Genomic DNA, 27133 nt, shown 5'->3' with positions numbered 1-27133 from the left:
GAATTTCATGCACTGGGCCTCTAGTGAAACAATAAATTACGTAGAAGAAAACATAGGTACTAAACTTAGGACCTTGGTTTTAAAGACCATTTTATGGATTTAACCCTGAAGGCAAAGGAATTAAAGGCAAAAATAAATGAATGGGACTATATCAAACTAGAAAGCTTCTGCACAGCAAAAGAAACCACCAACAAAAGAAAAAGGAAACCAACCAACTGGGAGAAGATATTTTCGAACAATAGCTCCAACAAGGGCCTAAGACATGGTGGCCAAGAAATGGAAAAAACTCAGCTGTCCTTCAAAAGATAGTTGGTAAAAGAAGATGTAAATAAATACAATGGAATACTACTCAACCATAGAAAAGATAAAATACTGCCATTTGTGACCACTTGGATGAACCTTGTGAATGTTACGTTAAGTGAAATGAGTCAGCTAAAGCTAAGAACCATATGATTTCATTCATACGTGGAATATAAAACTGAAAGCCATAGACACAGATACTAGTAACAGTATGGTGACTGCCAGAGGGAAGTAGGTAGAGGGATAGTAAAGGTTAAAGTGGGCTAAATATATGGTGAAGATGATTTGACTTTGAGTGGTGGGCACATACTGAAATGTACTGAACATGTATCATTGAAATGTACACCCAAAATCTATATAATCTTTTTTTTTTGAAATTCTTACTGAGCATATGTTTATTGATTTTTTAAAAATATTTTTTTATTATTGATAGTATTATAGATATCTCTCTTTTCTTTTCTTTACCCCCTTGTTTATTGATTTTAGAGAGACAGAAACATCCATGTGAGAGAGAAACATTTATTGGTTGCCTCCTGCACATGCTGTGAACCTTCTGGCTTATAGGTTGATGCTCAATCACTGAGTCATACCTGCCATACAGTGTTTTTCTTTTTTTTAAAATGTGTCTTTATTGTTTAAAGTATTACCGGAATCTCCCCTCTTCCCCCATTGATATCTCCTCCTCCCCACTTTTGCCCCATCCCCAGGCCTTCACCCCACTATTGTCTATGTCCATGGGTTATGCATATCCTAATATATAAAAGGCCAGGGTTGTAACGACCGATCACAACCGAAGGCTGACCAACACAGAAGTCCTTCAGTCAGCGCTGCAGCCTGGTGACCCAGCACTGACTGCCCAGGGGACTGAGACCCAGAGAGAAAGGTAGGGTCTGATCTGCAGCCTCAGTGGCAGCTGTTGATCAGTACTTGCCTCTCTCTTTCTCTCCCTCTTTCTTTCTGAGCTTCACCAACAGCCAGGCTTTTCTGGCCTCGTGGGGGCTGCTGTTCAGCCTGCCTCTCTGATCAGGCCCAGAGATAGGCCCAGAGATGCTGATTGGCATAGGAACCGACCAATCAGAACCAAATGTGGGTGCTGTGAAGAACCAATGGCTGCCTAGGAGGCAGAGCTTTTGATGTTGATTGGCATAGGAACCAACCAATCAGAACCAAATGTGAGTGCTGTGAAGAACCAATGGCTGCCTAGGAGGCGGAGCTTTTGACATTGATTGGCATAGGAACCAACCAATCAGAACCAAATGTGAGTGCTGTGAAGAACCAATGGCTGCCTAGGAGGCGGAGCTTTTGACATTGATTGGCATAGGAACCGACCAATCAGAACCAAATGTGGGTGCTGTGACGAACCAATGGCTGCCTAGGAGGCGAAGCTTCTGACGCTGACTGGCATAGAAACCGACCAATCAGAACCAAATCTGGGTGCTGTGGGGAGCCAATGGCTGCCAAGGAGGCGGAGCTTTTGATGCTGACTGGCATTGAAACCGACCAATCAGAACTAAATCTGGGTGCTGTGGGAAGCCAATGGCTGCCTAGGAGGCGGAGCTTTTGACGCTGCATAGAAACCAACCAATTGAACCAAATTGGCCGGCAGAGGAGGGGAGTTGGGGGCGAGATCAGGCCGGCAGGGGAGGGCAGTTAGGGGCAATCAGGCAGACAGGCAGGTGAGCAGTTAGGAGCCAGCGGTCCCAGATTGCGAGAGGGATGTCCTACTGCTGGTGGGATTAGGCCTAAAGCGGCAGTTGGACATCCCCCAAGGGGTCCCCAATTGGAGAGGGTGTAGGCTGGTCTGAGGGAAACCCCCTCCGTGCACGAATTTCATGCACTGGGCCTCTAATATGCATATAAGTTCTTCAGTTCATTCCTTCCCTTCTCCACCCCCTCTCCCTCTAAGGATCCTCAGCTGGTGTTTTCCTTATGTATTTACTATTTTTATCTCAAGCCATCTGTTTTGAGCTAAACTATGTTTGTAATGGTGTTTTTTGGTTCTCAGGTTTTTCTTAGGTTGTCTAGCTCCATGTTTTTATAAAATTTTTTTGTAAGTTAGTTCAAGGACTCAGGACATTTTCTTCCAGTAGATTATCTTTTAGATTGGGTTTTTTTATCTGATTTCCCACACTTCTCTGTTGTGATTATATTTCTTCTTTTCTGTAGTATGTTTGCATAATCTCTGTGCTTTTCCCCCATGTAACTAGAACTTCATGTGGGCAACCCTGACCTGATGTTCTGTTTTCTTTGATGTGATGTGAATAAATTTCCCTTTACTCACTTTGCATTTTATCTGTGACTTGTGTTCCTCCAAAAGGCTATGAGAGCAGGCTTTTTTCTTTTTTTTTAAGACTTTTAGTCAGAGGGAGAGAAAGTGAGAGTTCATCTGGAATGCTATGTGTCTTTTTTTAAAAAAATATTTTTATTGATTTCAGAGAGGAAGGGAGAGGGAGAGAGAGATTGGAACATCAGTGATAAGAGAGAATCATTGATTGGCTGCCTCCTGCATTTCCCCCACTTGGGAGCGAGCCTGCCACGCAGGCATGTGTCCTTGACCAGAATTGAACCCGGGACCCCTCAGTCTGTAGGCTGACACTCTATCCATTGAGCCAAACTGGATAGGGCTGCTACGTGTCTTTGATGTTTTGAGAGTTTTATTAGAATAAAAAATAAAACAACACTTCTAGTGGCAGTTATATCCTATTACCATAACAGAATTTTGTTGGGATTCAAATTGTTTCCCAATCTGGAATCTTTGTTTGTCAGAAAGTTAGCTATAGTTGTTTACTTTCCTCCATTTTACCCTTTTCTCATCAACAATTTCTACTTTCTCCAAGTAAGAAGAGAAAAGAAATGATACTTTTGATGTCAGTATATCTCAAATTTGCTATTGGTGCTAACACTTAACCAGTATATTTGTTTGTTTTATTTTATTAGATACTAGAGGCCTGGTGCATGTCATTCAGCTGGCTGGTCCCCTTAGCCGGGCCTGTGCCCTCTCGCAGTACAGGACCCCAGAGGGGTCCTTAGCACTGCCACGGAGGCGGGAGAGGCTCCCGCCACCGCCGCTGCGCTCACCAGCCATGAGCCCGGCTTCTGGCTCCTAGTTCGTCATGGTGACCGGTTGTTCTGCTGTTCGGTCGATTTGCATATTAGCCTTTTATTATATAGGACTACAGACCTGTTGCACAAAGAGATTTGTGCAGTAGGCCTTCCTTCCCCTGGCTGCTGGCAGCTGTTGTCCTCTGGCACCTGGGACCCAGGCCTTCGTTCCAGCTGCAGTGGAGAAGCCAAGCCCGGAGGCTTCTCTGCTCCGGCTGCAGCAGAGAAACCAAGCCTCTTCAGTCTTCAGTCGTCTTCATTCTTCAGTCTTCAGTCGTTTTCAGTCTTCAGTCTTTGCTGGGGCCAGAGCCTTCAGTCTTCACTCCGTGCCTGCCATCTTTGTTGGGTTAATTTGCATATTCATCCTGATTTGCTGGTGGGCATAGCAGAGTGACATCAATTTGCATGTTTCTCTTTTATTAGTGTAGATTGGAAGAGAGAGATTCTTTTTATTTGACTTCACTCTACTATTTTTAACTAGAATTCCTTCATATCATTCTTTACCTCTATGGTATTTTTTAATAACTTATCTACACTAATAAAAGAGAAAAATGGTAATTGGCGTACGACGATACCCTTTTCATTGGCTAATCAGGGCTATATGCAAATTAACTGCCAACTAAGATTGGCAGTTAACTGCCAACAAGATGGCGGTTAATTTGCATATGTAGGCACAATGCAGGGAGGCAAAAGGGAAAGCAGGAAGAAGCCCCCTGCCACTGACAGTGATCGGAAACCCAGGGGGGAGCTAAGAGCTGGGGGGCAGGGCAAAGGCGGCCTTGCCGCCCTGGCGAGTGATAGCAGGAAGTAGGGGTGGAGCCAGCGATGGGAGCTGGGCACTGTCGAAGCTGGCAGTCCCAGGAGCTAGGGGTCCCTTGCCTGGGCCTAAAGCAAAGCCCACGATTGCAGGGCCGCTGCAGCTGTGGGTCCCCGCTGCCCGGGCCGGACGCCTCAGCCAGAGGCATCCTGCAGGGGCACGGGCGGAGCCCGCATGATCGCGGCGACCCCCGCTGCCACTGCAGGTCCCCGCTGCCCGGGCCGGATGCCTAGGCCAGAGGCGTTAGGCCTGGGCAGGGGCGGAGCCTGCAACCGCGGGGAGCTGGGGGTCCCCTGCCCAGGCCTGACACCTCTGCCGGAGGCCTCAGGCCTGGTCAAGGGGCCGATCCGGTGATTGGTGATCGGAGGGTGATGAGGGTCAACTCCTCTGGCCGAGGCATCAGGCCTGGGTGGAGGGCGGAGCTGGGGATTGGGGGTATATGATGGTCCCCTTGCCCAGGCCTGAAGCCTGGGTCAGAGGTGTCAGGCTTGGGCAGGGGGTGGAGCAAGCGATCAGAGGGAGATGGGGGTCCCCTGCCCAGGCATGATTCCTGGGTCAGAGGCCTCAGGCCTGGGTTGGAGCCAGAGCCAGTGATTGGGGGGAGATGGGGGTCCCCTGTCCAAGCCTGACACCTCTGGCGGAGGCGTCAGGCCTGGGCAAGGGGCCGATCAGGTGATTGGAGGGTGATGGGGGTCTACACCTCTGGCCGAGGCATCAGGCCTGGGCAAGGGGCAGAGCCAGCAATCGGAGGGGTCTGGGGGTCCCCTGCCCAGGCCTGATGCCTGGGCCAGAGCCATCAGGCCTGGGCTGGGGGCAGAACCAGTGATGGGGGGAAATGAGGGTCCCCTGCCCCTGCGATTGGAGGGTGATGGGGGTCAACGGCTGAGGGCTCCCAGTATGTGAGAGGGGGCAGGCTGGGCTGAGGGACACTCCCCCCCACACACACCCAGTGCATGAATTTCGTGCACCGGGCCCCTAGTTAAGTATATTATTACAGACATATTTTTCTACCATTCCTATGCATCTAGCAAAACCTACCTGATGCAGGGTTGCTTATTTCTCATAGTTTCTACACCATCAGTATTAGTTGGGATTATTTTTTTTAAATATATTTTTATTGATTTCAGAGAGAGAGAGAGAGAGAGAGAGATAGAGAGAGAGAGAGAGAGAGAGAGAGAAACATCAATGATCAGAGAGAATTATTGATTGGCTGCCTTCTGTATGCCTCGTATTGGGATCAAGCCCCAACCTGGGAATTGAATCATGACCTCCTGAATCATTGGTCAATATTCAAATCAGTGAGCCACACTGGCTGGGCTTTGTTGGGGTTATTCATGGTTTAGCAGTCTCATATCAAGAAAATAGAAAGTGAGTTGAACTTCCCTTTTAAAAATAATGTACAACATAGAGCCATAATCAAATATGTTACAGCTATATTTGATCATGACTTGTATATTTTATATAGCTGTACTATTTTTTCCTCAGGTACTTATTATATGCATTTATTTCTTCACAGATCTGTATTTATATAGCTATTGTATTAACTTTCAGGATTTTGTGCTAAATAATTTATAGATGACTTTAAAATTATATACTAATTTTGTTTTTAATGACTTTTGTTATATTTTGGGTGGGGTTCAAAAATGAAAATATATGAGCATTCATAAATAATAGAATTAAAGATTAGCATATATCATACTTCAAAATTATTTTTAGAATATATTCTATAGCTCTTACCAAAACTGGAAGTTTAAAAAAGCAAAAGACCAAAGTAATTTATACATAAGGAATGAATTATAATAGTAATATCTAAACTTAAAATTCTCATTGTAAACTTTTACTTTATAATTTCATAACTTTATATTTTTATATATATCAAATCTGACTTAGTTTTTATAAAAAATAATCTTTAACATGCCTCTAGTGACTATTGAATAAATGAGTATGTGGATACATCCATAATGACAATTTCCCTGACTTAAGTGTCTCAATCTTGCCCTAGCCAGTGTGGCTCAGTTGGTTAGAGTGTCGTCCTGTGCACTAGAAGGTTGTGGGTTTGATTCCTGGTCAGGGCACATACCTACGTTGTGGGTTTGATCCCTCTTCTGGGCCGGAGGCAACTGATCGATGTATCTCTCTCACATCAGTGTTTCTCTCTCTCTCTAAAATCAATTCTCCTATATAATAAAGAGGTACTATGCAAATTGACCATCACTCCAACACACAGGATGGCCGCCCCCATGTGGCCACAAGATGGCTTTCAGGGGAGGGCAGTTGGGGGTAACCAGGCTTGCAGGGGAGGGAAGTTGGGGGCGACCGGGCCTGCAAGGCAGGGCAGTTGGGGGTGACTGGGCCAGCAGGGGAGGGCCATTTTGGGGGGAACAGGCCTGCTGGGGAGGGAAGTTGGGGGTGACCAGGCTGGCAGGGGATGGCAGTTAGGGGTGACCGGGCCTGTAGGAGAGGGCATTTAGGGGTACCAGGCCTGCAGGGGAGGAAGGTAGGGGGTGATCAGGCTGGCAGGGAAGGGCAGTAGAGGCAACCAGGCAGGGACCAGGCCTGCAGGAGAGGACAGTTGGGGGGGGACCAGGCCTGCAGGGGAGGGCAGTTGGGGGCGACTGGGCCTGCAGGGGAGGGCAGTTGGGGCAACCGGACTGGCAGGGAAGGGCAGTTAGGGGGAACTGGGCTGGCAGGGGAGGGCAGTTGGGGGCATTCGGGCCAGCAGGGGAGGGCAGTTGGGGGTGACTGGGCCGGCAGGGGAGGGCCGTTGGGGGTGACTGGGCCTGCAGGGGAGGGCAGTTGGGGCAACCGGGCCGGCAGGGGAGGGCAGTTAGGGGTGACTGGGCTGGCAGGGGAGGGCAGTTGGGGGTGTTCGGGCCAGCAGGGGAGGGCAGTTCGGGGCAATTGGGCTGGCAGGGGAGCAGTTAGGTTTCGATCAGTCTGGCAGGGGAGTAGTTGGGGGTGATCAGTCTGGCAGGCAGAAGTGGTTAGGGGCAATCAGGCAGGCAGGCAGGCAGGTTGGCGGTAGGGAGCCAGCAATCCCTCGGGGGGTCCCAGGTTGGAGAGGGCGTAGACTGGGCCCTCCCCCCACCACCCCCCCCCCCACCACCACCATGCACGAATTTCGTGCACCAGGCCTCTAGTAATAAAATAAAGAAAGGATCTCAATCTCTAAGTTTACTTTAAAATGTGAATCTTTTTTATATTCAGGGGAAATATTACAGATGGAAGATGACCTGGTGATCTCATTTCAATTAATGCTATGTGTCCTTGACTATTTTATCAAACTCTCACCTCCTGCATTGCTCAAAGAACCGTATAGTAAGTATTTTAAATATTTTGTGCTCCTCCTACTTCATCATTCAACAGTTGTTTGTTAATATCTGATACATCCAAAAAGTGGTTTTAGACCCTAGGCTATGATAAATAAGTCAGACGTGGACTGTGTTCTCAAGTAGTGTAAGATATAGCAGGAGGGATAAGATAAGTAAGCAAGTAATTAGAGTATATGGTAGAAAGTGGTCTGGGCCAAAATAAACAAATACTATGGAAGTTTAGAAGATGAGAAAGTTTTCCCAGCTGGGGAAGAGCAAGGAGGGCCATATTAAGGAGGTGGCATTTGAACTGAGTGAAAATAGTAGTTAGGATTTGAATGTTGTGGTAAGTTGGGGGAGGGCATTCCCAATAAAGAGCAAATCAAGAGGCAAGGCACAGCTATGAATGAAACTACAGGGGAAAGAGTTGTCCATTCTACAGGAACAGATTAAATTTTTATTATTGAATGCTGTAATGATTATGCGACCTTTTTTTGTATATGAAGTGTGTTGATCTATTTCAGTGGGTGATGAGATGGAAAATGTATTTAAATAAAAGTAACTGTTGCTAAATTAATTAGATATCATTAAGCAAAGATGAGTATATTGTCATAGAATGGAATTGCTTCCCCTGGCGGCATCATGAGTAGGATTTCAAAATTATTATACTACAGAAACATGTAAAATTAACTAAGGCTGACCTGATTCTTTGGCTCCTAAAATGATGAAAATATTAATATTACTAAAATAATGTAGGACAGATCAAAATATGGAAGTCTCAAAGTCTTTGAGTGGCTGAAAAACTGAAGCCTTATTAATCTATGTGAACAATAACTTCATGGGAAAATGAAGTCTGAAGCAGAATTTTGAAAATTTGTTGAACATGGTTTGACAAAAAAGGCAGTCATTTAGCAGAAACCATATGTAAAACAGAGAGAGAGGAAAAATAGAAAACAATATATTTTAAATTTTTCTTTACAAAAATTTCTTTATATGCATTTTCCTTAATATTTTCAATGTTATAATATTAATAACTTTATGTAGGATATTACTTTAGGTTGACAGGCATTTTTTGGGGGTATTATTTCAATACACATTTAATTCTCTAAGTGATGTGTTAAAGAGAAGCCAGGATGAGTTATTGAATTGACTGAGTATGATACACTTTTAATTATCTTTTCATTATGGAGAATATCAAATGAATACAAAAGCAGAGAGTAATATAATAAGCCTCCATTTATTTATTACCTACCAGCTATTTTATTTTGAAGCACATCTCTACATACAATTCATCCTTATAAATTTTAGTACCTCTAGAAGATAAAGACTTTTAAAAAGCATAACAACAGTATCATTATATCACACCTAAAAATCAATTAATAGTGATCTCTTAATACCATCAGATATTTAGTAACTATTCACATTTTCATTTGTCTTCTAAAAGTAATTTAAAAAATTTTACAGGTTGACTAAGAATCTACATGAGATCGATACTTTGCGATTGATTTATATGCTTTTAAGACTTTAAAAAAGTTCCTCCTTTATCTATCTTCCTCTCTTTTTTTCCCCCCTTGCAATTTGTATATTAAATCCTGTTGAGTTTCCCATGTTTAATTTTTTACGATTGCATCCTGTGGTTTGGTGTAACATGTTCCTCTCACCTCTTGATTTCTTGTAAATTGTTGGTCGGGCCTTGAGGCAGTTAATACTTTTTATACATAGTCATCTGGAATCTCTGGAATAGCTGAATCCAAATTCAGTTTAAATTGGAAATGCTCAAAATAATCCAGGGAATTTTAAAACAATCTACATATAAAGATTTTAAGAAATCACAATTTAGTATCACATTATAATATGTATATACTTATCTTTTGAAAACATCATAATTTACTATGGATTTGCTAAAATTTTTAAAATTTATTCATTTTTATACTCTATCTCGCAATTGAATCCATAAATACTTACTTATTATTTTTAAGATACTTTAAAAGACAGAAAACATTTTTTCCCCTTGCAGACTGAGTAGGATAATTTAGAATTACTTTATAAGTTGGCTATTTCCCCTTGTCTTCCTAATATTTAGCTTTAAGTATTTTAGTTTATTTTTGAACTAATTGGGGGCAGAAGAGGATAGGAGCATGGCAAAAACTATTTTTAGTACATAATTTATAATAGATATGCAATAAATAAAACTGTTAGCCTTTAAAGGAAGCCTAATAATTAAAAGTAGCATAATGTTATCAGATTATTTCTGACCTTCCTAGTTATATTTAAAATATTTCATTATTTTATACAGTGGAGTTTGCAATTGTTCTGATCTAATTTACCATTTTTACAGAAACAGCTGTAATACCTATTAATGGTTCACCTCGAACACCAAGGCGAGGTCAGAACAGGAGTGCACGGATAGCAAAACAACTAGAAAATGATACAAGAATTATTGAAGTTCTCTGTAAAGAACATGAATGTAATATAGATGAGGTAATTTGACTTCATGATTTTTTAAAAATAGTTAAAGTAGATTTAGATATAAGTTCTTTCTAACAGTATATACTTCTTTTGTAATGAACTTGCTTTTTGTAATTAGTGCTAACCCTTTTGCAATAGCAAAATGTTTAGCAAAAATTTAATTTTCATGTTCAGCTACTTTGATTTTAAAGAGTAGCTCCCTCACTCTGGAATCACAGAAATGTGAATCATTAAGGCAGTAGTTTTCAAATGTGTTTATTCTTTGATTCCTCTGTGATTATTGGTACTCCTAATGTTTTAAAATACCCTGCTAAGAAAGCCCTAGTGTTTTTGGTTTAGTGATAAGTGATACCAGCATTAAATTTCTGTTCAGTCTTCTATAATTACTATCTTTCTAAATATTACATCAGATGTTAATGGCTGGTAGAGAATACACATAAACACCCAGGAATTGCTTATCTTGTTCATAGAATCTGGAATGTTGGAATTGGAAGGACTTTTATAAATAATATACTCTGCCTCCTTTTTGTAATGAGTAAACAAGCTTCTAGAGACTGAACTAATTACTAACAGTCTAGACTCTGGGACATCTTGCCACCAGTGCTCCTGTCACTGTACCATGCTGTTTCTCTCATACACTGTTATATTGTTCACAATTCAGTACTGTCATATAGCTATATGAAATGCTGCATCTTTGAAATTTCTCTGTGAACTCTAGGAAGAAATGGGGTTTTAAAAGTGTTGGAATGATTTATCAAGATATCTGGGTTTTTAGCACTGTGACTTTTGTTAATTTCAATAAGTAATAGATATAGACATATAGATACAGATATATCAACATATGTATATAGATATGTATAGTATATATACTTTTTGAGAATCACAAATTATCCTTGTTAATAAGCTAACAAATGTGGTTGACATATATATATTTTTTACTCCAGTCTACTGCTCAGTCTGTTTTCTAATTCCTAGTTGTTAATTCTCTGAATTTCAGAACTACTTGTAAAATTTCATTTTTAAAATCAGGAGTAAATACTTTTTTTTTACTTTTTTTATTCTTTGTTATAATTTAGAATCATTAAAGTAATGCTTTTTAGAGTATAGGTAATTAAAATCTTTGGTAATAATTGACATTAATTAGTTGACACTTGGTTATTTACACAGCATTTATTGGTTAGTTATATTTATGGTTATATAATTATTAGTGAACTACCCACCTTTTAAATATTCTAGTTAAGTGGGAATTAATTAGAAAACAAAGCTAGTATGTTTAACAGAAGCTTAATTCTTACAACTTATTTGTGAAGTAGAACACAGGAACTGATATTAAATCATTTCCAGCTTAGTAAATGTAGACTTCAAAGTTGTAAAAGGAAGTTAAATGAAGGAAAATAAGTTGTTTAAAATTCCACAACACATTGCAAGTGTAGAATAGCCCGGAATATAACTTTAGGTTTTTCTGAGTACTGTGTTTATTTTCCATATTAAAAGCTGGAGGCTTTTGCATGAATTTGCATAATTCCACAAAACAGTTTATTTTGGTTTTGAATTCAGTTATTGGGTATTATTTTTGTGTGTGAAATTATTTTGTTACAAAAGCAGGTTATTTCCCCAAATTTATGCTAAAATAATTGACTTAATATTCCCTAACCTGGGTATTAGATGGCGTGTGTGAAGTGGACTAAACTATACTTTGGGGACAAATCAGAGGCAGTGCAGTAGTAAAAAGAGTCTTGGCTTTGCTGTTAGGCAGATTAGGTTTAAATTCCATCTCTGCCACTTTTTATCTATGTAACTTTGGTCAAGTTGATTAAATTTTTTGAGCCTCCAATCTTTTCATCATTTGTTCAATGTGGAACACTGACATTGGTTTCAATGGCTTTTCTTCTTATAAATCCCATTTCATTAAAAACTCTAGCTCTACCTCCATTTTAGGACCTGAAACCTGCCTCATATAATTTTAAAGGTAAATAATTAAATTAATTATATATAAGTGTCACACTAGGTTGAATGTAAGTTATTGATCAAAATGTCAGTTAACGCTTTCATTCTAGTGATAGTGATGGAGATTAATTTTTAAAAATTTTAATGGTCATGTACCTCTATCTTTTTCAGGTGAAAAATGTTTATTTCAAAAATTTTATACCTTTTATGAATTCTCTTGGAATTGTAGCTTCAAATGGACTTCCAGAGGTAATTTGAAAGAAAACTTAATAAAATGTTAATGTGTTTTGGAACTTTTGGGAGGGGGGAATAGTTGTCTAAATTTCTTTTTTTTTTTCTTTTTTTTTTTTATATATATATTTTTTATTGATTTTTCACAAAGAGGAAGGGAGAGAGATAGAGAGTTAGAAACATCGATGAGAGAGAAACATTGATCAGCTGCCTCCTGCACATCCCCCACCGGAAATGTGCCCGCAACCCAGGTACATGCCCTTGACCAGAATCGAACCTGGGACCTCTCAGTCCACAGCCCAACGCTCTATCCACTGAGCCAAACCGGTTTCGGCTGTTTAAATTTCTTAAGATCACTTTACTGTATATTAAGTACTTCTTGCTCAGGAAAAGGAAGCTAAGAATTGTGATGAACCAACTTTACATAGAAACAAGAAAACCTTTTCAACATGTACTCAAATGTATAAATAAGCAGTATTTTGTAATTTAAACTAGAAATTGATTCATACTAAAATGTTTTAGAAATTTAAGTGTAGATTTTTGAATTTCAAAATTTCTTTAATCCTAATATATAAAAACCCAGGGTCCATAATGACTGAAGGCTCGACTGACCGGAAGTCAGTCCTGCAGTCAGTGCTGGGTTGCTGTGGCGACCCAGCACTGACTGCTGCTGCTGTGGGTGCGGTGACCCAGCACTAACTACCGAGTGGGCTGCGGATCAGGCCTGGAGAGAGGCCCGAAGAGAGAGGCAGGGTCTGATCCACAGCCTCCATGGCAGCTATTGATCAGCTGTTGCCTCTCTCTTTCTCTCCGGGCTTCGCCACCAGCCGTGCCTCTGTTTCTCTCTGGGCTTCCACGGGGGCTGCTGATCAGCCCTGCTTCTCTGATCAGGCCCGGAGATAGGCCCGGAGACGCTGACTGGCATAGAAACTGACCAGTCAGAACCAAATCTGGGTGAAGTGTGAGGAGCCAATTGCTGCCTAGAAGGTGGAGCTTTTGACACTGACTGGCATAGAAACCGACCAATCAGAACCTAATCTGAGTGAGCTATGAAGGCAGAACCTAAGGTGGGGGCTGAGGAGGGGTTTTAAAGTCAACAGCTATTTGGTATAAGGTGTAAGGGTGTAAAAAAGCGATTCAATTTTTTAATGACCAGTTTGGCAGAATAGTGCATATGGCTGGCTATCAGTCCAGATATAGGGATAATGTATTTTTGTCTGCCAAGAGCATCTCCTCCTGCTGAAAAAGGCTCCCTCACCCCAATTTAAGCAATCCTATCCTATATAATCTATCTATACTAATAAAAGGGTAATATGCTAACTAGACCGGGTAGACTGGCTATCTTCCTGATGTCTGACTTCCTTCTGGACAAAGCCATGGTAGTGGGGACCGAGGCAGAGAGGGCAGTTGGGGGCGAGATCAGGCTGGCAGGGGAGGGCCATTGGGGGCGAGATCAGGCTGGAAGGGGAGAGCAGTTGGGCGTGAGATCAGACCTGCAGGGGAGGGCAGTTGGGGGTGAGATCGGGCCAGCAGGGGAGGGCAGTTAGGGGTGATCAGGCAGGCAGAGGCAGTTGGGGGCAATCAGGCCGGCAGGGGAGGGCAGTTAGGGGCGAGATCAGGCTGGCAGGGGAGGGCCATTGGGGGCGAGATCAGGCCAGTGGGGAGGGCAGTTGGGGGCAACCAGGCTGGCAGGGGAGGGAAGTTGGGGGCGAGATCAGGCCAGCAGGGGAGGGCAGTTGGGAGCGAGATCAGGCCAGCAGCGGAGGTCAGTTGGGGGCGATATCAGGCCGGGAGGGGAGAGCTGTTAGGGGTGATCAGATAGACAGAGGCAGTTGGGGGTGAGTTCAGGCCAGCAGGGGAGAGCAGTTGGGAGCGAGATCAGGCCAGCATGGGAGGGCAGTTAGGGGCAATCAGGCAGGCAGGAAGGTGAGTGGTTTGGAGCCAGTGGTCCCAGATTGCGAGAGGGATGTCTGACTTCCAGTTTAGGCCTGATCCCTGTGGGAACCCCTGCCCCCATGCATAAATTTCATGCACCAGACCACTAGTCTGTAATAATAAAAGTGTAGTAATATGCTAATTAGACCAGACGTCCTTCCTTCCGGACAAAGCCGCAGTGGGCGGGGGCCGAGGCAGAGGTCCCTCCCCCCCAACGCCGTGGCAACAGTGGGCAGGGGCCAGGGCCAAGGCCCTTGCATGAATGTTGTGCATCAGGCCTCTAGTATTTAAATATAGTGCTCGCCTGGGCAGCACATATACTAAATATAACTAAACATATAATCACATTTGACTCTAATTTGTTTCACTGCACATCTTTGTGCATAGGATCCATAATTCCATTAATTTTATTGGCATTACTGTATTGCAGAGCATCTCTTTTGAGTATTTTTAAAAACTACTTAACTGACAATAAATTCTGTTTAAATGACTGTGATTATATTGCAGAAATGTTTTACCTTAATGGTGTGCCATCCATCCATCTGTTTTTTTTGCACATTTTGCCTCAAATGTTTTGCTCTTCAATGAGAACAGAACTGAGAACTTATGTGGTAAGGTAAAATATGTGGAGAAAAAGGTGCTTCAGATAAAGGATGAAGAACAAATACTCAGTGATAAAGCAGTATTTTAAAAGCAGCTAGCATTAGTCACTAAGACCAAAAGATGTGAAATCAACTAGACTGCTGATTCTGTGACCTGAATTTGTGGTTAGTCCTTGAAATCATTCATTCATTCATTCAACACTATTTATTGAGTGCTTAGTATGTGCCAAGCATTGTACTAGATATCATTGATACAGAGATTTAACTTGCAGTTGCTGTCATTAAGGTGCTAGTGGGACATAGACAAATAAATAGAACATTACAGGAGACTGTAAGAGTCTGATAGAACTATATACAGTGTGTTGTAATATTTTGGAGGAGGACAACCTAATCCAAAGTGGGGCAGATAGGTTTTGCAGAAAATTGTTTGGAGTGATGTCATTTCTGAGCTGAGTAAGCTTTATGTGGGAAAAATGGCATTTCCAAGGATTGGAAGTTATAGATTCAAAGGCACAGTGATATGTGATAGTTTGGTCTGTTTAGTGAACTCCACCTTGTTAAGGTTGGGTTACAGGGCAGAAGAGAGGCAAAAAGGGGCCAAATGTTGTATTACTGAGACTTGTTAATAAAAATATATGCTGTTCACACCCCCCAAAAAATGTGGGACACCTGTAGTAATTTTTCTACAAGAAAGGATTATAATATTAATAGAAATCTTAAGATAAATTTGACATTTTCCCCAGTATTTTGTATATAGTACTCATAGCTGTCAATCAATAAATGATTGATAATTAGTGCTTCACTAAGCTGGTGCAGTAACACTTATTAAACTTAAACATTAATGATTGTTCTACCTAAAAAATTTATGCAGACAAAAAGTTTATACCTAACTGGATTTCTTCTTCCACTCCTTTTGGAATGAAACTTTAGTACCCTCAGGTTGGAAACACTTTTGCCTTAAAAGTCACACAGAAGGCATGCCAAATAGTTGTCTATCACACATTGATTTTTAAATTATGATTCAAAATTATGAAGCAGAACTGATAAAAGAATTGCAGATTCTAGCAATTGAAAAAGTGTCTAAGAGTGGGAATAAATCATGCAAATGTGTTAATTGGTCTAATTAATTGAGCTAATACTCTTGCTTAACATACTTAACTGAAGGAAGTTGGAGTGAATTAAAAGATTTAGAAAAGATGGGAAGAATATATAGTCAAGAGGATTTGTTACAGTATTTTGAAAAATACTTTATTTTATATTGATAAGCGTAGTAGAAGATTAAAATTGAAAAATGTGTGGGATGTTTGGAGGATCTTGGCAGTTAAATGTTTATAATAATACTTATTTTTATCTTACAGTTCCATCTAAGTACTGATTTGGGCATTGATGAATCTTGTCTACATAAAATTCTAATGAATGGGGTGCATGCATAAAATATGCTTAAAATTAGACTCGAAAATTTGCAGTTTCCTTTACTTCATTTGCACATATGCCTTATTTATATTGCATGTGAACTCAGTGTGTTCTAAAATTAAAGTGTATATTGTACAAAAATTTTTAAATTAAATCTTCTGTGTATTGAGAGATGTAATGACATGAAAGGATAATCATCAGTATTGTTTTCTTTTGAGGTGGAAAGTCTCTCTAAACAGTATGAAGAAATTTACCTTAAAAACAAAGGTCTAGATGCAAGATTGTTTCTGGATCATGATAAAACTCTGCAGGCTGATCCTATAGACAGGTATTGTACATGGTATATTTTTGTTGATATGCTTTGCTATAGGTCAGTTTTGATAGAGGTAGGTTAAACAGGTTTTTATTTAACCTGATCTATAAATAACATAATGATTACTTCAGATGTCTTTCTATAATACTTAAGCATATAATTTATTAACAAATGGAGATTTCTTATGATACAGTATCTTAGGTTTACAAAGATTTTAAACCTATTCTTTTTATTTAAACAAGTGAAAACTATTTCCTGTATTGTCTATGTAAACATTAATTTGCCTCCTGTTATGCACAGATTTGTGTTGATTTTTACTATCTTTTTAAAGTAATTTTTCTCTAATCAAGTCAAGGCAGAGAATAAATCTTTCAGTATTTCCGTCATGCTTTCTGGAATGTAGTTGTTTTCACTTTTCCTCACTGAGTCTTAATTTCCAATTTCCCCATCTGTACAATGCAAGCATTTACTGTAGAGTCACATATATACTTTGTACTATATATACATGTATATTAATGAAAGTACTTTGTAAATAGTAAAGTGATAGAAAAATGCTAGCTACTTGATTCCCAGTTCAACTTATGGGGTTGAATATTTTTCATAAAACTAGGATAGGATAAATTTGTATACATAAGAAAGCAATCAAACATAAGTTAGAGAAGAGGAAAATGAAGATGCTGAACAGCCAACTGAATATATGATTTTGTTTTTTTAAACTAAAAAAAGTTCACCCATTCCCTTCCATTCCCTCTGGTTTGTTCTCTGTATCTAAAAGTTTAAATTTAAAAAGAAAATACAACATATAAGAGAAATCATACTGTATTTATTTTTCTCTTTCTGGCAATTCACTTAACGTAATGTTTTTACGGTTGCAATGGCAAGATTTCATTCTTTTTAATGGCTGAATAATACTTCATTGTATTTTATATATATATAATCTTACAGTTTCTTTTATTTTTTAAAAAATGTATTATATTTTATTGATTTTTTTACAGAGGGGAAGGGAGGGGGATAGAGAGTTAGAAACATCAATGAGAGAGAAACAACATCGATCAGCTGCCTCCTGCATACCCTCTACTGGGGATGTGCCTACAACCAAGGTACATGCCCTTGATCGGAATTGAACCTGGGACCCTTCAGTCTGCAGGCCCCGACGCTCTATCCACTGAGCCAGACCGGTTAGGGCATTACACTTTATCATTCATCCATCAATGGACATTTATGTTTCTATATTTTAACCACTATAAATAATGCTGCAATGAACATTGGGGTGCAGGTCTCACTTCAAGTTAGTGTTTTTGTATAAATTTCCAGCAGTGGAATTACTGGATCATGTAGTAGCTCAATTTTTAATTTTTTGAGGAACTTCCATTTATTATTCATAATGGCTGTACCAATTTACATTCACACCAACAGTGCACAAATGTTCTCTTTTCTCCACATCCTTGCCAACACTGGTTATTTAATGTCTTTTTGGTAATAGTCATTCTAACTGGTGTGAGATTATATTTAATTGTGGTCTTGATTTGCATTTCCCTGAAGACTAAGAATGTTGAGCATCATTTCATGTACCTGTTGGCCATCTGTATGTCTTTGGGAAAATGTCTGTTCAGATCTGTTCATTTTTAAATTTGTGTTTTTGAAATTGAGTTCTTTATATATTTTTAATATTAACCCTTTATGAGATATGATTTGCAAATATTTTCTCTTATTGAGTAGATTGCCTTTTTTATTTTGTTGATGGTTTCATATGCTGTGCAGAAGCTTCTTAGTTCATTGTATTTCTACTTGTTTATTTTTGCTTTTGTTGTCTTTGCTTTTGGTGTCAGATTAAAAATATCTCCACTACTGATGTCAAAGAGCTTCTAAACACCTCTGCTTTTTTTCAAGGAGTTTTATGGTTTTTTGTCTTACATTCATGTTTTTAATCCATTTTGTGTTAATTTTTTAGGATGATGTAAGATAGTTGTCAAGTTTTATTCGTTTGTATGTAGGTGTCCAGTTCTGTCAGCACCACCAAGGATATTTTTTCCATTGATTTTCAGAGAGAGTGGAAGGGAGGGAGGTGGGTGGTAAGAGAAAGGAAGGAAGGGAAGTGGGAGGAAGGGAGAGAGATACATCTATGTGACAGAGACACATCGATTGGTTGCCTCCTGCATGCACAACCCAGGAATTGAGCATGCAACCCTTAACCCAGAATCGAGTGCAACCCTTCAGTCCAATGTTCTAGCCACTGAGCAACATGGGCTAGGGCTCAGCATCACTTATTGAAGAGACTGCCCTTTCCTTATTCTAAATTCTTGGCTTCTTATCATGAATGAATTGACAATATATGTGTGGGTTTATTTCTGGGGTCTCTGTTCCCTTGATCACATGTATATTTTTCTGCCAATGTCATGCTATTTTGATTACGCTACCTATGTAATTGAAAAAGTAGTTTGAAATCAGGAAGTGTTATGGCTCCAGCTTTGTTCTTTGTTTTTTCAAGATTGCTTTGGCTGTTTGGGTTCTTTTGTGGTTCCATACAAATTTTAGGATCATTTGTTATGTTTTTATGGAAAATGCCATTGGAATTTTGATAGGGATTGCATTGAATCTATAGATTGCTTTGGGTAGTATTGAGATTTTAATATTAATTCTTTCGATCCATGAGCATTGAATAGCTTTCCATTTATTCTTGTCTTCCTCAATGTTTTTAAATCAATGTCTTATACTTTCAGTGTATAGTACTTTCATTCCCTTGGTTAAATTTATTCCTAGGTATTTTATTCTTTTTTTCCTTTTTTTTTTTTTTAAAGGAAGGGAGAGGGACAGAGAGCCAGAAACATCGATGAGAGAGAAACATCGATTCAGCTGCCTCCCGCACACTCCCCACCGGGCATGTGCCTGCAACAAAGGCACATGCCTTTGACCGGAATCGAACCTGGGACCCCTCAGTCCACAGGTCGATGCTCCATCCACTGAGCCAAACTGGTTAGGGCTATTTTATTCTTTATATTTATTTATTTATTTTTAAAATAATCTTTATTGTTCAGATTATTACACTTGTCCCCCTCTTTCCCCCCCATAGCTCCCCTCTACCCAGTTCCCACCCCACCCTCCTCCCTTACCCCCCCACTGTCCTCATCCATGGGTGTATGCTTTTTGTTGCCGTGTCAAAGCTCATACACATGGAAAATGTAGCTATTTCCATCCGAGACATGTCCCTGTGTTTGGAAAGGTCTCTCACGACTTGTTCACGCTCTACTCAGAAAGGGTACAGAGACGCCAAAGCCGGTTTGGCTCAGCGGATAGAGCGTCGGCCTGCGGACTGAAAGGTCCCAGGTTCGATTCCGGTCAAGGGCATGTACCTGGGTTGCGGGCACTTCCCCAGTAGGGGATGTGCAGGAGGCAGCTGATCGATGTTTCTCTCTCATCGATGTTTCTAGCTCTCTGTCTCTCTCCCTTCCTCTCTGTAAAAAATCAATGGGGTGTATTTGAAAAAAAAAAAAAAGTCAAAAGGAAAAAAAAAAAAGAAAAGAAAAGAAAGGGTACAGAGACACGTAACGGCTTTTTAAAATAATGTGTCCTATTATGTTTAAAATGAGGATTTCATTACCTAAAGTGAGTAGAAAGCAACACTACAGCTGCTCTCGCCCCTTTCGCCCTTTGGGTGATAGTTGTGCTTGGGGCTGTGCACTGGTTCACGGGCCATTGACGAAGCCGTCTGGGTGGCTCCCGTGGTTCCGCTGGCTTCCCAGGGGCCGTCGCAGCCTCGCAGGGACCATCGCAGCTTCGCAGGGACCGTCTCTGCCTCACTGGGACCATCTCAGTCTCACTGGGACCGACTCAGCCTCACTGGGACCATCTCAGCCTCACAGGGGACGTCGCAGCTTCGCAGGGGGCGCCGCAGCCTTGCAGGGGGCGCCGCATCCCACGTTGGGGGTGAAGGTGCGAGTCAGAAGCTCCTCTCACTGTCTCTCCTGCTGGAAGTTTCTGAGAGCCGTCTGCAGGTGCTGGACATCATACTTTAACTGGTCAACATAAAGTTTGGCATTGTGTCTTGTTGGGAGGCTCCTTGCTGGACAAAATCTCCAGGCATTCTAGCTGGCTGAATATCTGGTATGCTTGCTTGGGTTTCGTTTTCTACTAAGTGCACAGACTGCTCGTCTGCCGTCTCCCGACGTCCCATGTGAGACTGGATCTGGTGGACCTGCTTGTGTGTTTGCTGGTACAGCGGTTCCATGTCGCTGGCCCAGCCTGGTCCGGCTCCGGCTTCCTCCGGACCTGAGTCTGCTTCTTGAGTGTGTCCCTTATGGGTGCGAGGAGTTGAAATCTGCAGTTTGTTGGGTTAAGCTGCAAAAGCGCAGGTGGTTCCTTTTGTGCCCCTGGCACAGCTTGGGCGGGGATGTAAACTGAGTAGGGCGGGGTCTCAGTATCACCAGGACGGAGCAAGCAGCAATGGCGTCTCCGTGACTCCTTGCCTCTCCACAACTCTGTGTCTCTGCGTCCCCGAGTGCCGGCGAGCAGCTCCGCAAGAGAGCCACCCTCTCTTTCCGACCTGCTGCAAGGCCATCCTGCCTCTCCCCATAGGGGTCTGGGACCTCAGAATCCCACCCCAAACAAGCTCAGTGGATTTGAGAGTTTGTAACCCCTTCTGATTGAACAAAACCGCACATCCAGTTGCAGCCCGCCTGGCGCACGACTCCGTACCTCTGTTCTTGATGCCTCTGCATATCCTACTCAGTCTTAATGCTCTTCTTTCTTTCCTTCCAGTTGTAGAACTTCCACTGGGCCAGCTTTCCCATGGTTCTGAATGATAGCTGTTTTGTCTTATAGTTGGTAGTTTCAATGTTGTTGTGGGAGGCAGCACGCACAGGTTTATACCTTACACTGCCATCTTGGTTCTCCTTAACCAGCCGTGGGCAAACTACGGCCCGCGCGCCGGATCCGGCCCGTTTGAAATGAATAAAACTAAAAAAAAGAGACTGTACCCTTTTATGTAAATGATGTTTACTTTGAATTTATATTAGTTCACACAAACACTCCATCCATGCTTTTGTTCCGGCCCTCCGGTCCAGTTTATGAACCCATTGTGGCCCTTGAGTCAAAAAGTTTGCCCACCCCTGTCCTTAACTGTATTTTATTCTTTTTAATGCAATTGTAAATGAGATGATTTTCTTAATTTCTTTTTATCATAGTTTGTTATTAGTATATAGAAACACAAATGACTTATATTGATATTGTATCCTGCAACTTTACTGGTTTTTGATGGGAGTCTTTAGGATTTTCTATATATATAATTTCATTTAATCTGCAAATAGTGACAGGTTTTCTTTTTCATCTCTAATTTGGATGCCTTTTACTAGCATTTCTTTTTATTGCTTAATTGCTCTGGCTATGACTTTCAATATTATCCTATCTAATAAAGAGGGGATATGCTAATTGACCCTCATGCCGTCCCAAAGATGGCGGCACCTACAGCCAATAAGGAGGGATATGCTGATTGACTGCGCCAACCTCAAAGATGGCAGCGCCCACAGCCAATAGGAGGGGATATGCTAATTAACTACCCCACCCTCAAAGATAGTGGCGCCCACAGCCACAAGATGGTGGCGCCCAGTTCCCTCAGCCCCACTGGGGCGGCAGGCATGGCAAGGCCTGCCTCCAGAGTCCCCCAGTCCCCTCAGCCCCCCAGCCACCCAGGGCCAGCCCAAGGCACAGGCAGCTAGGGCTGGCAGGGGCTTGCACTGCTGGCAGTGGCAGCAGCAGAGGTGTGATGGGGCATTGCCTTCCCCTGATCACCAGGTCACCTCCCACCCCTGAGGGCTCCCAGACTGTGAAAGGGGGCAGGCCAGGCTGAGGGACCCCTCTCTAGTGCATGAATTTTCATGCACTGGGCCTCTAGTGTTGAATCAAGTGTGAGAGTGGTCATCTTGTCTGATTTTGATCTTAGGTAAAACTTTGAGCTTTTCACCATTGATAATGATGTTGGCTGTGGTCTTGTGATATATGACCTTTATTATGTTGAGGTACATTCCCTCTGTGCCTGCTCCGTTGAGAGTTATTATCATAAATGGATGTTGAATTTTGTCAAATGCTTTTTCTGCATCTGTCAAAATGATCATATGATTTTTGTTTTTCATTTTGTTAATGTAGTGTATCACATCGACTGATTTGTAGATGTTGAAGCATCCTTGCATCCCTGGATAAATCCCACTTGATCATGGTATATGATTCTTTTAATGTGTTGTTGAATTTCATTTGCTAGTATTTTGTTGAAGATTTTTACTTATGTGTTCATCAGGGATATTGGCCTATAATTTTTTTTGTGTGTGGCATTTTTGTCTGGTTTTATTATCTGGCTAATAATGCAGCCCTCATAAAATGGATTGTGAAGAGTTCACTCCTCTTCCTTTATTGGAAAAGGAAGAGGAGGACTGATATTAATATTTCTTTGAATGTTTGATGGAATTTACCAGTGAAGTTCTCTGGTCCTGGATTTTTGTTTGTTGGAACATTTTTAATTACTGATTCAGTCTCCTTGATAGTAACAGATCTATTCAGGTTTTCTATTTCTTCAGAATTCAGTCTTGGAAAGTTGTATGTTTCTAGGAATTTATCCATTTCTTCTAAGTTATCTAATTTTTGTGTGTAATTGTTTATAGTTGTCTTATGATATATTTGTAATTTTGTGGTATCAGTTGCATCATGTCCTCTTTCATTTCTGAGATGAGGAATGGTGAGAGTAATCATAAATCTTTTTGAATGACTATAAGTTTGAATAATACTAGTAAGTATTTTAGGTATTTATGTGTTCGCTCTCTCTTTTCTTTGATTCTGTTGAGTCTAGGTAAAGTTTTGTTAATTTTGTGTATCTTTTTAAAGAAGCAGCTCTTGCCCTGGCTCAGTTGGTTGGAGCATCATCATGTACACCAAAAGGTGGTGGATTCAATTTCTGGTCAGGGCACATACCTAGGTTGCAGATTTGGTCCTCTGTGGGGGAGCTTACGGACTGAGGGGCAACTGTTTCTCTCCTTCCTCTCTCTCAAAAGAAGTCAATAAAAGCATATCCTTGGGTGAGGATTAAACAACCAGCTCTTAATTTTATTAATATTATCTACTAGAGGCCTAGTGCATGTATTTATGCACATTGAAAGGAAATAATTAGAAGGTGGCCGTCAGGGTGGGACTGGGTGAGACGGGCCATACACTCCCTGGAGTCAACCTCTCGTGGTCCCTCCTTGGCTGCACCTGGGGTGGCGCTGGGGCTCGAAGGGTGTCCCTCGGCCTAGCATGCGGGGATCAGGTCGAAACCAGCAGTCCAACATCCCCTGAGGGGTCCCAGAGTGCACTGCAAAGTTGTTGTCACTGGGCAACTCCTGTGTTGAGCATCTGTCCCCTGGTGGTCATTGTGCATCATAGCTACCTGCTGACTGGTCAGCCAGTTGGCCGATCGCTTAAGCTTTTTTATATATATATATATATATATATGTTGTCTTTTAATCACTACTTTGTTTATTTCTGCTCTGATCTTTGTTATTTTGTTCCTTTTATTATCTTTAGGCTTTGTTCTTTTTTTCCTAGTTCCTTGAGGTATGAAATTAGATTGAGACTTTTCTTTTTACCTGAAATAGGCATTTTTGCTATGAAATTTTATCTTTGAACTGTTTTTGTTGCATTACATAATCTTTGGTATTTTAAATTTTCATTTTTCTCAGGTATTTTTATATCTTTTAATTTTTATTTGACCCATTGGTTGTTTAATTTCCACATATTTGTGAATTTTTTAGTTTTATTCATGTAATTAATTTTTAGTTTCATACCAGTGTGTTTAGAAGAGATGCTTGGTATGATTTTAACCTCTTAAATTTATTACGACTTATTTTGTGGCCTCACATGTGATCTATCTTAGAAAATGTTCAAATGTGCACTTGAGAAGAATGTATATGCTATTGCTTTAATGTTGTTCAAATATTTTTTAACTCCATCTGATCAAATATGTCATATAAGGCCAGTGTTTCCTTATTGAGATTCTGTCTGGATGATTTATCTATTGATGTAATATTAGTGGGGTAATGGTAGGGAACTTTTTCTATTATTGTATGCTGTCTATTTCACCTTTCAGGTCTGTTAACATTTGCTTTATGTGTTTAGGTGCTCCTATGTTGGTTACATAATATTTACAAATATTATAAGTGTTATATCCTCTTGTTAGATTGACTCCTTTATCATTATGTAACACCAGTTTTTTTGGTCTCTGAGATAGAAATTTAATGTGAATTGTCTTGTATATCCACTTTTTAATTCTCATTTAGATGAGTATAATTTTTAAAATGAGCATCAAAAAGAAAATTGTTGAAATACAATTGTCCCTTGAAAAATTCAAGGCTGGGAGTGCCAACCATCTGTGTAATCAAAATTGGTGTATATTTTAAGTTGGCCCTCTGCATATGTGGATTCCAGACCATGGATTGAAAACAGCATTGATGGGTAAACATCGCAGGTTTGAACTGCGTGTGTCCATAGCATAAGGGAACAACCCACTTTATTCAAGGGCCAATTCGTTTACTAAAGTAGTTAGTGATCTCTTTCTTTATTTAGCCTTTCACCTGCTGTTACTTTTTTGGTTCATTTGTTTAAAGGTTAATACCAAAGTGTATTCTCTTAAATTGTCATCTAGAATCCTGAACTAAGAATGGTTGAGAGTAATTACAAAAAATTTCCAGTGACCATAAGTATGATTAATATGGCTTTAGCATGAAATATTTTAATATGTAACTGAAAAATATATAATTTTGTAATTAAATATAGGTAAGTATTTCTAATTTGATTTTAATAAAGTAAAGGTTTTGGAAGACGTAATGATTGAAAAGCTTGAGTTTGATATTTTTTGACGTGGAACAACTTGATTTATAATGCCATAGAGAAAATATCTAACTTTCTCTTTCAAAAAAATCCTTAATGATTGTACCTATTTGTCACAAACCTAGTAGAAAGAAACCCAATTTAAAAACAATAGTGAAAGCCCTGGCCGGGTGGCTCAGTTGATTGGAGTGTTGTCAGGTACATCCAAAGGAGGTTGCACGTTTGATCCCCTGTTGGGGCATGTACCGGAGGCAACTGATCAATGTTTCTCTCTCACATAGATGTTTCTTTTCTCTCTCTCTCTCCCTTCCCCTCTCTGTAAAGTCAATTAAAAAATATCCTTGGTTGAAGAATTTAAAAAAACCCCATAATTTTATTTATTTATGCAGCTGTTGGATTATCTACTTCCTATCACTTCTATTATAGACTTGTCATTTTGTATGATGTTATGAGGCAACACAACATATTAATACTGTGTTGTTTTTTGGTTTTTTTTTTACTCAAAGTACAAAGTGTAAATTTTCAATCTGAATGACTTTGCTTTTTATTATTTAGTTTTGAAATGCAGAGAACACCACGAAAAAGTAATAATGATGAAGAGTTGAATGTGATTCTTCCCCAGACTCCAGTTAGGTATGAATTTTCTTACTCTTCATTTTCATTATAATTGTTTATCAAATGCTTCATAGAGCTTTGGGTTCGTTTATTTATTCCATTATGTATTTGTATATAGATGCCACAAATATAGTATATGGAGTGCTTTTTGCGTTCGATATTTTGCTAATTGCTGAGGATATGACTATTAGACCTAGTTCCGTCTATCATTAAGGAATATAGCCTGGAATGGGAATGTGCTCCATCTCAGTAAATAAAAAAGTAAAAATATGTTTCACCATTTGGTTTGCATACAACCTAGAAGGATTAGAACTATTTTTTGTGACCTTATCCTCACTTACTTCCAATGTATAATCTGTTTCAAGTCTTATTGAATTTACCTCTAAAATATTTCTTGAATCCATCTACTATTCTCCATTTCTACTCTCACCACTCTGTCCAAGATATCTTTTTTCTTTGATTTTTTGAGGTATCCTAATATCTGATCTTATCACCATTCCTTTCTGTCTACCACCAGATCTGTTCTCTAGAACCGCCAGAATGATATTTTAGAAATATAATTCTGATCATGTTCACTCTGCCATTAAATCTTCTGATTGTTTCCTATTGCAATGGAAATACAATGCAAATGTTTAAATAATGCCTACAAGATCTTATATGATCTAGCTGTGTTGCCTGTCTAACCTCATTTTGTTTTCCTGTTCATTATGTATTAGCCAGTTTCCTGAACTCTCCAACCAGCCTCTTCTTTTGTGCTTAAGGACTTTTACGCTTGCTTTTCCCTCTTAACTCTTTTCTTTCCATGAATTACCAACTGTTACTGTTCCTTTAGGTTCAACACAAATAGTACTTTTTTAAAAAGATTTATTTCTCTCTGAAGTATTTTCTTTTATTCCTTCTCAGAGCATCCTTTTGAATTCCTTCATAGTGTGCATCACAATTTGTAATTAGAAAACCATTCGTGTGCTTGCTTGTTTTTGCTAATATTCATAAAAGACTTTAAGTTGTATACCACATGAACGATGACTTTTTTGTCCAGCATGTGATAATTAGGGCCAAGGCTAATACTTGGCATATAGTAAGTAATCAGTCATGTTTTTAAATGACCATTTAGAGATATAAAATACATTTTTGTATAAGTATAGTAATAGACATAAGACAAGTTAATGAAATGGTACAGAATGAACTTTATGAAGTGATATTTGAACTGAATTTTGAATATGTAAAGATT

General features: G+C 40.2%; 1 protein-coding gene across 12 annotated transcripts in view; it reads left to right on the top strand.

Moving 5' to 3' along the window:
- Positions 1-27133, top strand: part of RB1 (RB transcriptional corepressor 1) — a 212614-nt gene that overhangs the window by 64663 nt on the left and 120818 nt on the right. For 7 of the 12 annotated variants that reach the window (XM_059684618.1, XM_059684628.1, XM_059684629.1 and 4 more), the window contains 5 exons: positions 7427-7537; positions 9869-10011; positions 12118-12195; positions 16346-16455; positions 25843-25920. In XM_059684618.1, coding sequence (XP_059540601.1) covers positions 7427-7537; positions 9869-10011; positions 12118-12195; positions 16346-16455; positions 25843-25920 — 520 coding nt within the window. Of the gene's footprint in view, positions 1-3148; positions 3168-7426; positions 7538-9868; positions 10012-11947; positions 11969-12117; positions 12196-16345; positions 16456-25842; positions 25921-27133 lie in introns of those variants that run through there. The other 5 variants (XM_059684624.1, XM_059684621.1, XM_059684625.1 and 2 more) reach the window with 5 other exon arrangements.

The sequence above is a fragment of the Myotis daubentonii genome, chromosome 2 (assembly GCF_963259705.1).
Source record: "Myotis daubentonii chromosome 2, mMyoDau2.1, whole genome shotgun sequence".
Classification (NCBI taxonomy): Eukaryota; Metazoa; Chordata; class Mammalia; order Chiroptera; family Vespertilionidae; genus Myotis; species Myotis daubentonii.
The sequence above is the reverse complement of the archived record's forward strand: the minus strand, read 5'-3'. Positions and strand labels throughout refer to the sequence as shown.